The sequence below is a fragment of the Vespa crabro genome, chromosome 8, assembly GCF_910589235.1.
Source record: "Vespa crabro chromosome 8, iyVesCrab1.2, whole genome shotgun sequence".
NCBI lineage: Eukaryota > Metazoa > Arthropoda > Insecta > Hymenoptera > Vespidae > Vespa > Vespa crabro.
This window is the reverse complement of record NC_060962.1, coordinates 2,893,998-2,911,762: the sequence shown is the minus strand read 5'-3', so window position 1 is coordinate 2,911,762 and position 17,765 is coordinate 2,893,998. Positions and strand designations below refer to the sequence as shown.

General features: G+C 35.9%; 2 protein-coding genes across 11 annotated transcripts in view; one reads left to right on the top strand and one right to left on the bottom strand.

Moving 5' to 3' along the window:
* The first annotated feature begins 23 nt into the window (after positions 1-23).
* LOC124425943 (ankyrin repeat and SAM domain-containing protein 1A-like) overlaps positions 24-17,765 on the top strand; it is a 110,505-nt gene continuing 92,763 nt past the window's right edge. For all 10 annotated transcript variants that reach the window (XR_006942615.1, XR_006942616.1, XR_006942614.1 and 7 more), the window contains exons 1-5: positions 24-259; positions 12,569-12,649; positions 12,874-13,030; positions 13,267-13,412; positions 13,777-13,899. Coding sequence is in view for 7 of the 10 variants with exons in the window: in XM_046967062.1 (XP_046823018.1) it covers positions 156-259; positions 12,569-12,649; positions 12,874-13,030; positions 13,267-13,412; positions 13,777-13,899 (611 nt within the window). In the remaining 3 variants the exon portion in view is untranslated. The remainder of the gene's footprint in view (positions 260-12,568; positions 12,650-12,873; positions 13,031-13,266; positions 13,413-13,776; positions 13,900-17,765) is intronic.
* LOC124425947 lies at positions 13,988-17,756 on the bottom strand. The gene is made up of 2 exons (XM_046967069.1): positions 14,745-17,756; positions 13,988-14,470 (listed from the first exon to the last, which is right to left on the bottom strand). Exons 1-2 carry the CDS (start codon positions 14,806-14,808, stop codon positions 14,079-14,081), a joined length of 456 nt encoding a protein of 151 aa, XP_046823025.1. The 5' UTR covers positions 14,809-17,756; the 3' UTR covers positions 13,988-14,078.

Sequence of the window (17,765 nt, the reverse complement as noted above, 5' to 3'; positions counted from 1 at the left end):
GCGATGGCGCTTCAAGCGCTGCCCGTAAGAAGGCGCCTCAGTCGCTTCGGCAAGATGGCCACGCTGGATCAATGAAACGCGAGTAATCGTAGTAAAAACAGAAATTGACAAGTGCGCGGTCGAATATCGAGGGCTGATTACGGTGTAAATGGAACATGGGGAAGGACCAGGAGCTGCTCGAGGCAGCGAGAAGCGGAAACGTCACTGTGGTCGAGAAGATACTCGGACAAAGAGCGAAGAGGAGTGGTCCACTGGCAAGGTGGGTGTCACCGTGCCAGACACTTTCGGCCTTTTTTCTCCCTCGACCTACTCCCCTCGTATCCTCGTCTAACGTATTTTTCCTATTTGTCCGATCATTTTAATAATGTTTTTAGCATCATCATAGGCTCTTTTTTCTGGCAGATTATTACAACAAAAGATAGAAAGAGAGATCATATCGAGTCGTCCTTTCGACAGGACGAGAGAGCAATATTCTCTCTCTTTCTCTCTCTCTCTCATTCTCTCTTTCAGCCTACTCACTCTGTACTCTCTATCTTTTACTCTACTATTCATCCATTTAAATGTCTGTTTGTTTCTTTCTATATCTTCTTTTAACATTCGTAAGAAAACTTGATTGTAATTTATAAGTATCTTTTATCCTTTTTTCTTTGTTAATGCGAGCAATACGAAAAATTCTGTATTTCCTGTCTCCAAGTTTTCATAGCAAAGACTTTTGTGCAATAACGAGATCGAAAATCGAGGTTAGGTTATAGCGTTTTCAATGATTTGAGATGCTATCTTTTTCTTTCTTTCTCTCTCTCTCTCTCTCACTCTGTCTCTCTGTCTCTTTCGCTCTGTCTGTCTGGCTCTCTCTCTCTCACTCTCTCTCTCTCTCTCTCTCTCTCACTCTATCTCTCTGTCTCTTTCGCTCTGTCTGTCTGTCTCTCTCTCTCCCCTATCTCTCGGTATATGTCTGTCTTCCTCTTTCTCACTGGTCGGGAGGCCGCTTCTCTTCTCCCTTTTGCGCGATAGGTTTACCCACGCTCGATTGATCGCGCGCCGTTCTTTCAATTAATCCGCTGCTTTCGTAAGAGCTTTCACGGAGGATCCGCTTCCGTCGTTTGTGCCTCCTACAAGATACCGATCGCCGTCCCGCTTTTCTCTTGCGATTCTTTTGACGCGGTTATTAGCTTAACTCGCACCTCGATGAACCTATTTTCTCGACTAACATACCGACGTTCAACACTGTTCGAAGATTCGAACGGAAGTAATTTTAAAATACCTGAATTTTCGATCGTTAAATATATTTTTTTTTATAATTTAATTTAATTTAATTTAATTTAATTTAATTTAATTTAATTTAATTTAATTCAAAAACATGATCTTAAAATATTGTTACATATGATTAACTTTGATTCCTTATTTGATATCTTTTTTTATTAATAATGTTAAATAATAACTTAGTTTTATACATATATGTTATTGTAAAATATCTAACACGAAAGATGTTTATTTATCTGAGACAATATAGAAAAATAATTTATTATATTATTAAAACGATAAGAAATAATCTTCCGCTTTGATAATATTGTATCTCCATTTATGATAACTTATCGACGATATACTTTTTTACGATTTCATTGAAAAGCCGAATGCCTTTTTTTTCGCTCACAAGGAAGATGATTGCTGTACATTCGTCTTGTCTGATGCATTCGAAAGACGAGAAGTATATATTTGGATCAACATCCTTTTTTCTTTCTTTCTTTCGATCGTGCTCCGACGTGTCTATTCGTGATTTCACCGTGACCATGAATCACCCTGAGCGCATACGGTATGACGATGCATGGAGATGCGTGTTAGATAGTAGAAACACTCGAGCTACCACGTACGACCTTAGAACCTCATTACCAATTATCTCGACTCTTACAATTATCCGAGATAGTTTAATTAGCTCTCATTATCCGTTAGAGTTCGATTTTCAACTTTCTCATGTCTTAATTGTAAGCGGCATTATTTTTCTATGAAAATAATGTATGAAATTAATTTTTACGAAATTATTGAAATTCATTTATTATTTCTTTTGATATTTTTTTTTTGACCATTGTTTCAAATAAAATAGAAATGACGTTTGTCAGCTTTTTTTATTTTTGTTTTCTTCCGATTGTTTTATGAATAAATTTGAAGAAAAATTATGTTCAATGTGTAAAAGTAATGATGTTAATATCACGAGATACGTGCACGTGTCTAAGTACTCGTCGTGAAAAGTTCATCGAGTCCACTACGTTTTCTATTCTCGGCGTCAGATAAATAGAGCCTATTCTTGCGTTCGAGCTATTTATTTTCAAGGGTCGATGATAACGTTAACTCGGGGTTGTGATAGATTCTAAAAGGAGAAAAGAGAACGGGTCATTTTGTGGTGTTGCATCGTTCTGAGATTATGTATAAAAAAAAAAAAAAAAAAAAAAAAAAAAAAAAAAAAAGGAAGAAAAAAGGAAGAAAAAAGGAAGAAAAAATAAAAACAGGAAAAAGATGAAATGCACGCCACCGAACATTTCGATTTATATAAAGGAGCGTAATACGGTTTATTCGTATTACGTAAATGACGTTAAATTTTTTGTCCTCGCTCGCTGTGAAACGACATGTTTCCAATTCTATTACTATCATCGTAATAGCGTTTTCTATCGTTATTCGTTCGATTACATCACATTAAAGTGGATTTCAGAGTTTTGTATGTTTCTTAAGGATATTGTTTTTTTTTCTTTCTTTGTTTTTTTTTTTTTTTTTTTTTGTACATCCATGATCAACGAAAGAGCTTTTTGTTGTAGCTTAGAATGGGTCATCGAGAAAACGATAAGAATATCTGATTCGATCGAGAAGAAAGGGATGAGAAAAGAAGAAAAAGATAGAGATATCTTTGCTATAAACAAAAGAACAAAAAATATAAAATTCTTTTTTTTGCGTAAGCCAATGATAAACAATTAAGTGGAATAAAATGATCTCGATATCGGCATTTTAATATTCGTTAATAAAAATCAGAATGAATTTTAACGAATAATTGGCTCGAAATAGATCGCGCGTTATTATAAAGAGCAATTTTTGCGATATTTGCTCTGGTAAGTTTTCAATTTGGAACAATGTTACCGATTATAACCTTTTGTGCGATAAATCACGTTCCACGAAAGAGATGATCGTGTAGAATAATCGGTCTTTCAAACGGTACCGAATCACCCGTCGGCAAATGAGCTATTCGCGGGTTGTTTAAAAAGCGTGCGTCTCATTAAAAACTTTTATGTTATAATGACTTATTACACCGGTTTGACGCGTAACGAATTAAATTATGTTATATCCGTTTTTTCTCCTCTCTTTTTTATTCCAATTGGATCCGTCCGGAAATGAGTAATTCATTTTTTTATTAAATAGTTTCATTAATTTTGTGAAAAAGAAATGAAAATGTCGTGATCCATATATCATTTCTCGTATATTTTATATATTTATATAATATATATATATATATATATATATATATATATATATATATGAGAAATGTATATTTAAAAAAAAAAAATACAAAAGCGATCGGAAATTGTTTAGTTAAAAAATTTTCTGATCAAAATATTTAACGGATATTTTATTATAGACAGATACGAAGAATCATGAATTCATGTTCACCGTGAAAAAACAATAATTTTTAATGTCCGCGAGTGTTTATTTACACGAATAAATATTGATTAGATTCGGATATAGTTACGAGAGTATAAATCATCACATTCACTCGATCGAGTATTGAACGAACTCGAATAAATTTGATCGTGGTGCTCTTCATTTCGTCTAATTACTTGGCCTCGGATCGTCGATCGTTTTGTTTCTCCATCGAGCAAGTAGCGCTCGCGCAATTAGTCGAAACACCGTCTTTATTGACCCAGTCCCGGGAGCTACCTCCCACCATCTCTATTTCTCTCTCTTGCTATTACCCTCAACGACAAAGACGACTTTGTCGATGGTGCTAACCCCACGTTTCGCATTAATTAAGTCACGCTACGGCTACTCATCGCGCCGCCGAGAATTCATCATCTCTCTTTCTCTCTCTTACTCTCTTGAGTGAGCTTTCTATGTGCATGCACGTGGACCGGCGCGTTTTAAGGTCGACGATAAGTGCTCGTTTCTCTTAATCCGAGAACGCATGAGATAGTAACGAAATATAGAATAAGAAATACTGAAATAAGAAATATTTATTCCTTATTAATTTCGCCGTATCAATTTTGACATTGTTTTTTGCTTCTTTTTTTTTATTTTTTCTTTTATTTTTTCACTTTTCTTTTTATTTTTTTTGATGCACGATATTATCGAAGTAATGCTTTCATTTGCGATTGTTTGCCTTCGAGAAATATTAGCTTGTTTTACATCGTTTCACGTAAACGAATATTCGATCGGTCGTAGTATGGACAATGACGTTGGAACTGCAATTCCATTCTTTTTGTCCATTGATCGAACATAATATGCTGAAAATGCGATCGTAAATGATTTAGCGAGACCCGAAAGATCATCGCTTTTATTACATTTATGTTTTAGTTTTTATTTATATTTACGTTCTCGAGCAGAATTTATAATTTCTTCGATTATTAAATTAAAATCGTTTTCTTGAAATCTTTTATTTGAAGATTTTTATTGAAGACAGAATAAAGAAATAATTATTTACTTAAATCGTTATTTATTTTTGTTTGTTTAATGCATTTAATTAAACTTTTTTTGAATGTATTCAATCTTCTCGTATGCGTCTATTTTTCTCTGTACTCGATCGTGACGTATTCGAGAGAGGATAGAAGATGAAGAGTAAAAGAAGAAGAAGAAGAAGATTCAATGTCTGATTCGAAATGTCTCATGACAAACGCGTTCCTCCTCTCTAACAAATTGCCTCTCGTGCTCATCATCGTCGGGTGGTGGAACTTGTCCATAACTACAAAGTGTGCCTGCGGCAAATTTCTGGCAAAGCTACCATCCCTGCACCCTTATTCTCTCTTTCTGTCTCGCTCCATTTTCAGTATCAAGCGTTGCTCCTACTCCAGGCCATGTTGTCGTTGCTCCATATCGTACTTTGCACTTTTACCCTCCTCTTTCTCCTCTTCCGCCTCGAGATCAGAGGAAAGTAATATAAAATGCCGCACCCCGTGCGAAACCGTCGACCCCTTGCGACTTGCACCCGGAAGGGAAACGAGAAATATTTTGCGATGCTAATCGCAATGTGGATGCGCCACTTTTCGCGTACGAGTGCCCTCCCATCCTTTCTTTTTCTCTTTCTCCCTCTCTCTCTCTCACTCTCTCGGCCAATGCATTTATCGTTTGTTTGACTCTCGTCACGTATGCCCGGCGTTGATTTTGTGTTTCGTAAAGAATCGGCTGTTTACAAGGGTTGTTTCGAAGTTACATCGATGTATTTAAAGAACTTCTCGACATCGATGAGGGTCTTTAAATATTTAGTTAATGTTTCACATAGGGGACGTAATTGCAGCGTCGTTCATAAACGAATATCGGTTCTGTGTTTTTTTTTATAGTTGTAGTAGGATAGATGTATCAGTGTGAGTGACCGCTTTAAAAGTGATATTAATAACTAAAAGAGTATACTTTGTCGTTGCTTGGATATGTGTCACTATGTATTCCCTTGTGCATCAACCTAAATAACTTTTATACATCGATCGAACGGTCAAACGATTAAAAATAAGCTCAATTTATTAATTAATTGCATAATCGATTTTGTATGGTTACTTTAAGTTGCTCGAGATTTTTTTTTTTCTTCTTTATTTTTTAACCTAGCATTTAGAACATTTAACGCAATTTCGTGGTTCGTATGTATTTATAATACAACATAAATATTTACTTACCTATGTGTAATCGTATATTCATAGACAGACTCTCAATCATTTTCTATTTTCATTTAGAAATCACGACTTTTTCCATATATATGAGCAGGAAGATTAAGATCGTCGATGTTTTTTCAAAAGTGTGAAAAGGAAACTATTACTGTTACCATTCACTAACATTGAGGTTGAGGTTATCGACGATGCTGTTGCATTCCAACTATGTATCCATATATATATATATATATATATATATATATATATATATATATATATTATACATTGCCGCGTCGCTTAGTCGGCAAAATTCTAGTCGCAGAATCAGCAGTATTATTAAAGTGTGCTTTTCGCGAAGGCTCGACATTTTTCAGGTCTTCACGAATGAAGACATTAATATTTCATTAGAAAATTGAACGCTTTAAAAGTCGAGGTATTTGAATTTGTGTCAGTTCATACCTTTTACTATATTTTAAATAATCTTACAAATCGGTTTTATTTTTCTTTTTTTTTCCAAGAAGAACGTTTAACTTATCATTCATTGTAAAACGAAGTCGCATACTGTAAATTTTATTTAGAGTATGATGCTAATGATCATTGCATACATCATAGTTTTATTTATGAATCATAAAGATTTGTGTTAGAAATTATATCTACTTCTTCTTCCAGTTTGTCTCTTCACGGGATCGATCATGTTTTTTTCTTTTTTTTTCTTTTTTTTTTTCTTTTTTTTTTTTGCGAATAACATTAAAGCGACAGAAGAGAAAAGGGAATTCAGTGGACGGATCCTAAAAAGTAGTAACGTGGCAATTTTCTCCCTTCTTTCCATCTTACATTCACTTAATGTTTTGTTTTGCATCTACTCGTTTGGAAGAAGGAATCGATGCGTTAAACGACGATCGTCGAGGGTACAATTAGTCGACACCGGGATCATCCTTCCGTGAAGAAAATGTTCGCTTTTGCCACACGTAGTTTAGCTTTCCTCCCTAATAATTTACTCGGACGCTTATGAGAATTCAAAATGATAAATAGTGTTATCGAGTACATGTGACATTAGGAATGTTATCAATTACCTTACTCTTATCGCAATCATAATAACCATCGAATTTATCCTCCTTTATTGTACAGGATATATCTGAAGGACAACGAGTTTATAAAAAGATTTTACTTTGATAGAAAAGTATTTTTTTTTTAATAGAAAGTCAAACGATTTGCGTAAAAAATAATTGAAATAAATGAAATTTATTTTATAATTGAATAAAAATTATTTTATATATTGAATAAAAAAAATTATATTTAGCCAAAAACATTCGTAACTTTGAAAGAACTATGAATATATATTTAATACATAAGTACATTTTCATTTGAGATTATACAAAGAGAAAATAAAAGATATTTTTTCGCAGTTCAGTGATTATAAATATCATTAGAAATCTTTGCAATCTGTGCATGCAAATGCTATTGCAGATAAAGAAAGAACAAAATAGAAAGAGATACTTGATTTTTCAAAATCTTTTTGAAGTGTTCCTCGAGAAGGATATTCAGCTATGTCAGCACATATAATTTCTCTCCTCTTCGCCGGAGGAAACTATCGATTGATGCCTCAGCAACCCCTCACACGTATAGGCACACACAATTTCCTCTCTCTCTCTCTCTCTCTCTCTCTCTCTCTTTCTTTTTCTCTTTCTCTTTTGCTCTCTTTTGCTCTCTTTTGCTCTCCTTCTTCTTCTCATCCCGTCTTCTTTTACTCTTTCGTCCTCTCTCTAGTCAGTTTAGTTTTCCTCTTCGTTTTAGCTACGAGCCTAAGGGTGCGTTCGCACTAAGCACTCACTGCTACCGGAAAGGGCTTTATAGGAATTCTGTTATCCCTCTGCATTTTATGACGCCTCTATCTGGCAAACGCCTGGGGAAAAACCACGTAATTCAATGACTTAAGACTCTCGTGCTTATTTTCGCGTTAAGTGTTGGCATATTGTTTTTCCCTTTTCAACGATAGATTGCACTTTTTACGGAACACAAGGCTCGTGCTTTACCCGTTCGATTCAACTTTCACGTGGTGGTGCCTTTCACGATTGTGAACGGGGTTGCAGCGTTCGACGTATACTTACTTACTTTGAACTTCTTACGATTGTTAATTTTTTTTTCGAAATATCGGATCAACGAATCGATACTCAAGAATAAAACTATTTACATTTGCGATTTTATTTGTTAGAGAATTGTTTGTATTATAAATATTTCTTGGTAAATGTTTTCTTTATTTTAAAGCCTTACACGTTTGTTCAGTTGAATCAATAACTCGTTTGTTCACCGTTTACAATCTCATTGTTCAGAATTTGATAGAATTTGTATTATCCGTTAGTAATATAATATAAACAATGAAATTTTTGAAGATGATATGGAATTCGTGTTCACGTACACGTTGTTCTATTAAAACAAATAGCAAAGTTTCTCGCAAAGCATTAAGAGGAAACAGTAGGACAAGTATTTCACCACCGACATCCAGTACAACTCATGCGTATTCCAATGAGTTCATTCCCCTCTATCGACTGTTAGTTTTAGATCACACTGTTCTCACTGGACTAGGGCTCGAAAAAAAAGAGGTATCACGAACTTTGGATTCCGAATTGAATCCCTTTTTGAATTCATTTAGAGCTTGATATTTTTACCGGTTGTTTGTTACTAACAAACGATCGATAAATGTCAAAAATAATTACGTGAGATTAAAAGAGCATTACAATTTTATGATATTTTCATGATACTATCATCATACAATTAATATCGAATATGTTTATATACGCATCTCGGTCATATAATATTATAATGATCATACAAAATTACATAGAAAGACTTTTAAATTAAGTGTAATCTCTATCTTACATACAATAGTTGTATAGAAATTTTCAGAGAAACATATCGATATTATATATTATTTTCTTTTTTTTGAATTTTTTTGTTTAACATTTTCATATTTAACAATATACTGGACATTAATTTTTCGTATGTTTGTTTAATATATAATAAATTAAACATGTTTTATACAATCGATATGAATTTTTACAAAGTTTGCAAAGATCAGTATAAAACTGTATTATTAATCGATTAGAGACTTTTAATAAATAAATATCAATTGGAATGATTTCAAAATCTTCATTGTCAGAACAAGATCTGTGTACTTAGAACTATGCATGTTAGAAAGAAGAACAACGACGAGTTTCCTCGATCTACTGTTAACAAGCGGGTCCATACTCGACAATCGTCTAGTTCCTTGATTAAGTCCGACAAGAAATTGTCATTGCACGTGGTCTAACAAGTAGATATCATTCTCTCTCTTTTCATTCTCTTCTCGATCTGCTTCTCGGTGAAAGTATGCCCACATCAAGCTCCCTCAATTCCCTTCTTTCCCTTCTTCTTCCTAGCCACCCTTATGTCGTTTCATTCGTTAGGCCAGGCAATGTGGAGGGAACGTAGGGCTATTGGGTGATGTCCTTTTTGCGCGCAATCTTCGGAGTTTAATTAAGGAACTCGCGAGCGGATGAACTCGATGAATGGCCTGGTCGAAATAGCAAGAACGATAGGGAAAGTGTGTGTGTGTGAGAGAGAGAGAGAGAGAGAGAGAGAGAGAGAGAGAGAGAGAGAGATAAAGAGAGAGAGAGAGAGAGGAGACAGGAAGAAGGGAGAGGGAGAGGGGGAGAGATTCTTGACTGCACGTATGTAAAAGCGTCGTACGCACGGATGCGACGAGTTGGGAAAGGGTGGCTATCCCCTCATGGTTGGCTTTAAAAGTCCGTTCGCCCACCTTCGATGTCACGCCAGCAGTTGTTAGGGCGCGGAAAACAAATACGTGCCTTCACTCGATGCAAAGACGACGTAGTATATACTAGCTCCACAAGACGCGAATGTGAGAAAAAGAGAGAGAAAGAGAGAAACGACGAAGGGTAGTAAATGGGCTGGGAAAGGAGATGCAGCATGTGTATTCTCTTTTTCCGGTTCTCTCTCTCTCTCTCTCTCTCTCTCTTTCTCTCTCTCTCTCGTTTTCTTTTCTACGAAGCGAACGAAGCTCTTCTCGAACTCGTCGCCACATCGCGTCGTGCCAACTCTCAACGACCTCCAGAACCACCTCTCTCCCACCCTTTTCCACTTCTCTCTTTCTTTTATTCTTTTATACGTCCGACTTTATCCTTTCGCCGCTCCTTTTTATCGTTCCTCGTTTTGATCTCGCTTATAATGGATCAGAGGTTTCGAAAGAAGGAACGAGATGTTGCAAGGGTGGGAGACCTTGAACGATGTTTAAAGCATCGGCACGCGTGCCGCTTTGGAAAAGTCGATGATTTAAAGGACCGTTAAGCGAAATGTTTAATGATGGGCGACGCTTAATGAAGACGACGTCGGCAAGCTTTGATCTCATCTACCATGCCCTTAGATAAAGCTCTCTTTTTTCTCTCTCTCTCTCTCTCTCTCTTTCTCTTTTTATTCTGTTTTGAAATCTGCAGGTCTAAAGGAAAGACGTTTCTCTAGAATTTAAATATTTGATTACGTGTGATGATGCAAGAAAAAAATTTTGTTATTATTATAAGTACAAATATTGTAGAAAAATATTTAGAAAGTCACTGATATGTGACCGATCGGTGCGTTCTATTGATTTCGTCCGACGAATTTAGTCAAGTTTAACATTTAAATGGTACAGTATCTTAGTAAGCCTTGTATCATAAACAAACAGAAAAGGCAATAATGTGAAGATCGTGTTAGTATTTTCCTCGCATAAATTAACAAATCGTTTTCGTCGGGAACACGCGTACGTGCACGTTCGCTTTGGTCCGTTCGTTGACTTTGAAGTCACGATTGTGCCGGATTCGCGTAATGGTTTTGGCGGCTGTGCCAATTCTATTTTTGTTCATTGTTCGTGGGATTCCTTCGATGGCATAAGTTTTGGCCGACCGCGAAGCTTTGTACGTCCGAGCAACGTCCTTTTAACTTACGCCTATAGCAATTTGAAAATTTTGACGTTACTTTATTTTTGAAATATGATAATAAAGATGAGAAACATTGTATTTTTCAGTATCATATTCATTGATACTTGAATCGAAGATTTTAGACATTTGAAACAAAAGAAGAAAAAAAGAACAATTTTTATTTATAAGAATTTATTTGAAATATAATCCAAATATAAAAGATTAACTATAGTAATAAAATCTAAGAGATAACGTAGACATTATCTTATTGATCTTCCTTCATCTTTATTAGTCGATAATATCTTGACTAAACTCGAATACAACAATATATTATCAAGCATCTTTAATATTAGGATCACCTAAGAGCCAAGCAAATATGATGCTTTGCGACATCCTTCATGTGACGTTTATTACATAGCAAAGATATTGTAGAAGGAGAAGCAATATTGGGGATTTATTTTTATCAAGAAAATTGACTGTAGGAAGTTCAGGATTTTTCTCAAGAATTTCTCTTCCTGTTTATCACACTTTTATTGTTCCTGTAAGTAAACCATCGAAATTCTTATTTTTTTTCTCGAAACATATTTTGAACATATTTGTCGACATATCATATAATGACATTTTCTTCGAGTTAATGTATCTTTAATGCAGTATCAAGTAAAAAAGAGGGTAGGATCCTGAGGTAGAATCGTCTACGAAAGGTTAAGAGAGGAAAAAAGAGAGATAGTCAAGGTATTACAGCTTTTCGTTATATCCAGGAGATAGATAGATAGACACAACGAAAGAGACAGAACTACAGGAAGCTTGCTCACATTTATAGGACTATTTGTGGGGGTTGCGAGAATGCAGTCGTTTATTTTGGAACTAGGTGGGCAACAAAGGCGCGTAATGAGAACATGTGTCGGATGCAGGAAGCTTCATTAGCGAACCTGTTCCTGTCTGCGGACTCTATTGTGGACACCATCTAACCTTCTGTATCGTGCCGATAGTGGCCGGTGTCGTGATAGCTAATGCTTACGTCATACTTTGTCAATGCAATTGCGATGAAACTTAGAAGAGACGGCAATCGAGTGATTGTAGAGAGTATCAAGGGATCGAGAGTCAAAGTGATTTTCTGATAACGGAAATGAAGCTAGAACTGAACCTTGTCATGTTCCGGATGATTTATCAACAAACACTAACGAGTCATTACTCCATTTGCGACGATTTATTTACATAAATTGTTCTTAAATTGTTTGCATGCAAGTAAACGAAAAAAGGCGACAAGTTTCAGAAAAAATTTTCTATTTCATTTGTTATCTTCTGTTAGTAAAACTTGACGAATAATGAATAATTTAATTTTATGATACATACGCTCGGTTTCGATAGAGTTTTGAAAATATCTCAAGAAATGACGAAGACTAGTCAGTAATTTGTCATGCAAATACATCATGTAACACGAAACCATCTTCCTGCTTGTATAAAACAATTAGTCAGGGTATCGTTTACAATGACTCAATGTGAATTCTTAATTGCGGATGCTAGTTCCCTACCCTTCTCTTTATTTACGTACTTATTCTCTATTTGCGTTTGATGGTCGATACTGATACATCATTGGTGACCCAGTTATCATTGTTAAATTTTAACGACGTTTAAATTGTCAGATTATTTGCTTCAGTATGTTTTTTCGTTCACGTGGTAGAATGCAATCTATATAAAAAATTATCCATGGTCCTCGTTTGCTGTTAAATTATATAAAACAAAGAAGATATAGAATGTTTAAAAAGATTTTCTAATATGTCGTATTTGCAGTTTACGACGAGGTCCGGGTGCTAACGTGCAAGATGCCAGTGGATATACAGCCCTTCATCATGCAGCTCTCAATGGTCATCGGTATGAATTCAAATTCATTAAAATCATTTGTTCGAAATAATAAATTTTGCATTCTATGCTTAATATAACTTTTTAACCATGGTTCAAAGTTTATTCAATTAAAGATTTTATTATTGATACGTGATTTTTCTTATACTACTTTGATTATAATTTTAACGGATTATCGATTTATAAATTTTTCACACGGCTTAACGCTAATTTTATCGTTGCTCTTTTCTATCCAGTGAAGTAGTCAAGTTATTGCTCCAATATGAGGCTTCTACCAACGTCGTAGATGCTAAAGGATCTTCGCCACTTCATTTGGCAGCTTGGGCAGGTGATGCTGAAATTGTGCGGTTAATTCTTAGCCAAGGGCCCTCGGTACCTAAAGTCAATCTAGCGGTAAGCGATTTCAAAAATAAAATCATTCGAAAAAATCTTTTTAAGAGAAAAGATCATACTTCTTGAGAATTTTTCGATGGTACCTGCCATTTTCGTATTATCTCAATTTGTAAAGCAATAAAATAACGGTAAAGAGAAAATATCTCTTCGATGTTTCTTCGAAGTTGAAAATTCTTGCAAACTTATCTATCGAACTACAGCCAGAAGAGATTGCACTGTGTTTTATACGATTACAGACAAAGGACAACGAGACGGCCTTGCATTGTGCTGCACAATATGGACACACGGAAATAGTGGCGCAGCTGTTGCAGTACGGATGCGACCCGAGTATCCGCAACAGCCGCGGAGAATCTGCTCTCGACCTCGCCGCACAATATGGCAGGTAAATGGATTGTACGAATTTTTAAATCTATGAGAGAAAGTTCGATGGAGAGAGAAAGGTCCATCTGTCGATACGCTGATTTTATTTTATATAAAACGTTATTCGAGTTGATTTACAATTCGTGGTTTAAAACAAAAAAATAATATACAAATTAGTAAGAAAGAATATTACAAATAAAATAATAATTTTTATTATAAAAGAATTAATATAAAACTAATAAATCTAGATGTTATATAAGTATTTGTTTGGTCTTTAACAAAGTCTAATATCGTTGGTAAACATATTTATAGAATATCATTTTGTAAATATCATTAGACTAGATATAAAGGATATCGAAGATGCTAGACATGTCATTCACTTATAGATTGGAAACAGTGGAGCTACTAGTACGAACCCATCCAGAGTTGATTGAATCTCTACGTAGTTCTTCTTCGTCTTTGATCTTCCCACATACTCCATTGCATTTAGCATCACGTAATGGACATAGGTAAGTATTTGATTTCAAGTTAGTTTACTATAGATCTTAAATTTTCTAATTAAAAGCATTTTATAAATTGGAATATTATTTATCTATTTTTAATACTTTCGGAGTATATATATATAATCTTCAGATTATCTGAATTGGTTTTTTATTTATTTGTTATATATTTTAAATGACAAAAGTTTTCATCTGAAAAAATCATAAATCATGATCACTTTATTCCGCTGACTAAGCTTTCTGCAGGACCTATCGTGAATCGTCTTGGTATTCGATTTGTAGTACCGCAAGTTCGGGATCCATTTGATATTGTGCAGAGCCCACGTTCTCTTTATTTGATTAAGCTGATCCGATGATCGCTGCAGCGCGTTTGACCACGCGTCCGGGCATTGGTCTACACATTCATTGGTAACCACCACTACCACGACCACTTCTACCACTGCCACCACCATCACCATCAACGCCATTTTATATTGCGTTACAATTGGCGGTGTCGCTGTTAGATTAGCCGCAATTCGCGCAAGCAGGGTATTTGCACCGATGCGTATTTCGGTGCATTTGAGTACACCATTTCGCGGTCCTGTGATTTTGTTGGAATGAAAAAAATTCGTCATTACGTTTTTATCCAAACCGAACTCATAAATTTGATCACATATCAGTGGACTATATCGATTAATCAAAAAATATAATCTTTACTTTTATAGACTTGGGAATAATAAGAAATAGAAATTAACAAATCCGATCAGAGCCGATCGACGAAACGTAATCGAACAACCTTTTTTTTTCCTTTTCATTTTTCTTTGGGAAATTTTTATCAATCGTTTCTTATCAGCTATACCATCCGCTCTAATTACCAAATAATGCCCATAACGCGATGTTGTAAACCTGGACAACAATGGGCTCGTTCGAGCAAACCATAACGATGTAGAGCCATTTGCAGAGCCGACGATTAGAACCAATCAGAGAGCACCGTGTTGCGTAATCCCGTCGAATGGGATATATGCCTGCATCCAACTGGCACGGTCCGATGCAACCCTCTCAGAGTAACACGTCCTATGTTACCATCTACCAGTTCGAACGTATCCTCTCTCCTCTCTCTTGCGAACACGAATGCATCAGAACGCATCATGCCGGCCAACAGCCGGCCAACCTCTCTCTGATTCATCCGTGCGAATTGCAATCGACCTCCGCCTCTCGATAGCGAGAATCGTATTAATTAACACCGTCAGAACGTATCGACCTAGATTATCTACGATTGCCTTTAGCAAAAGGTGCTTTTGGGCATCCGGACGTATACTTGTTTATCGTCTTTGATAGTTTAATAAACAAAACTAATCAATATATGTTTTATATATAGTGAATTAGATTATTTTTCATCGCAAATAATTTTCGAAGATTTATACTCAAACGGTTTATTTAAAGAACCCTAATAGATCGGTCGACCTGAAAGAGTTAACCTTTTGCATGAGAGCAGCCGTGTTGTCATTATCTTCTTCCTTATCCTCACGTATTTTCAGTTCACACGTATATGCAGTTTAACCGATATACACGTGACCGTGTGTGTATGTGTGTGTATAGATCATAACGTGAACTTTGAAAACTTGCTAATGGAAAGGTTAAAGTTATTTTCGCCTAGGAGAGCGAAAGAAACAGAGAAAGAGAGAAAAAGAACGAGAGAGAGAGAGAGAGAGAGAAGCTTTGTACTTTATACCTCATGTATCATCAAGGATAATGATGCATTTGAAAAAGGATATATCAAACATAGATTAAAATGCACAAATCTCATTATTTGTATCGTCGAATGAAATTAGAGCAGTCTGTTCAGGCTATGTCACGATTCCTAAAATGCGAATGAAAGAGCGTGCTAGAACGTATGTGCCATAGGAAATCGTAAATTCGTATTCGCGTTAATGGTTTGTTAATTAAATAATATTGTAAGCACCGGCGTACGTTGTCCAATCGATCGTTTAATCGGATGGCGTGAGAGATTAACCGGATAATCGATTACATTGACGTGGTACGATCGCGCGAGGAAAATAAGTGAAAACGTTATTAACATATTCTATCAGCCAACTTTGAATTAGTTTTCTTACTCCCTTTATAGTAGTCTCACGCTCGATTGCTTCTCATGAAATGTGTTCTTTCGTTTATTTTTCCGCAATATAAAATCTTATGGCAGAGTAATAATAACAACAGGAATGGCAATAGTATCGAAGAGCTGTAGCGGAGCACCAATGATTTTGATCATTGTTCTTTCAACAATTATATTTGATATAAAGTTACCCGCCCTCCTCTTTTCAAGGTTTGGACGATCGCTCGTTTAACAAGCGGAATATCCATTTTTATCGTTTCGGCCGATTCGTTTTCATTTAACATAGCGATGGTACACGTCCATAATCCTCTTGGTAAGCCTTTAAAATAATCGCCGATAGGATGTGTAGAATGTGTGTATGTATATATATATGTATGTATGTATGTATGTATGTATATATGTATGTATGTATGTATGTATATATGTATGTATGTATGTATGCATGTATGTATGTGTGCATGTGCGCGTATGTGTGATAGAGAGAAAAAGAGGGACGAAGGGTTGAATGTTGGAATGGGTTAGAGTGAGTGGTAGTGGCTGGTATCGAAATGGTCGGCGATCGTGAATCGCCGCGAAACGGTGCTCACATTGTAATCGGGTATAACGTCGGTTTTTCTATGCATCCTCGCAGCCGGTAATCGCTTTAACCGTCGCTCGCTGCTTATAATGCGATCGCATTTGGCGATATACAGTACAGTCCGATGGTTGCATTTTATACCGATGGCGCGTACGTTTGCGTGCTTGAATGTGGATACGAAGAGAAAGACAGAGAGAGAGAATGAGAGGGAGAGAGAGAGAGAGAGAGAGAGAGAGAGAGAGAGAGAGAGAATGAGAGGGAGAGAGAGAGAGAGAGAGAGAGAGAGAGAGAGAGAGAAGAGGAACGTGACATTTTATCGTTCGAATTTTGGTTAAATAACGCCTAGCTGTACGTTCGCGTGTGTATGTGCAAGTGAGATAGATAGATAGAAAAAGAGAGAGAGAGAGAGAGAGAGAGAGAGAGAGAGAGAGAGAGAGAGATTGAGTTTGTTTTAGTGAGAAAGAGACGAACTCTACTTTGACGTTTGCTGGAATTGCAGAATGAGCGAGAGAGAAAGAGAGAGGATTGGCGATAGTGCGGGTGAGCAAAGGGATTGAGAGGGTGAGTGTGGGAGAAAGCGAATGGTGGGGGTGGAGTAATGTCTATTATCGGATTCAATATCGCTGCTCTCGGTAAGCCAGTATACAAATACTCCTATGGCACGGTAATAACAACGTAGGTGCATGCGAATCCGATCCTCAGCCGCGAATCCTATATGCGACGGATGGCTGCGGTCACTGCAGTCGGCGTGGGCCGCGCGATGGAATTCGTATTTTGCGATTTCGATTGTCCGAGACTATCGAAAATGTATGTACATATATGCGCCGTGCCGATGCTGCACGATCGCATGCTAGTAGCCCCTTTGGAAAAGGCAAGGGTGCGTTCTTTGTTCAATTTTACCAAGAGGATTATTATGTTGGCCATAGGCAATGCTTCATAACCATTTTGTCATCTAGTCATTTAATCCTATTGGTAATACTCGATCGGTTTTATTTTTTAATTAATAAAATCAAATTTGTTTAATTAACAAATGAATCTTATCTATAAATTATATTTAAGAAATTCTTAAAGTCGATTCGAAATTAATAAATATTCCGAGTAAATTGATAATCAATATATAAATTGATTACTAAAACGAATTATCAAGGTATTTGTTCGTTTTTGTTTCTTATTATTATCATGGTATTATCTTTTGGTTTTTTTTTC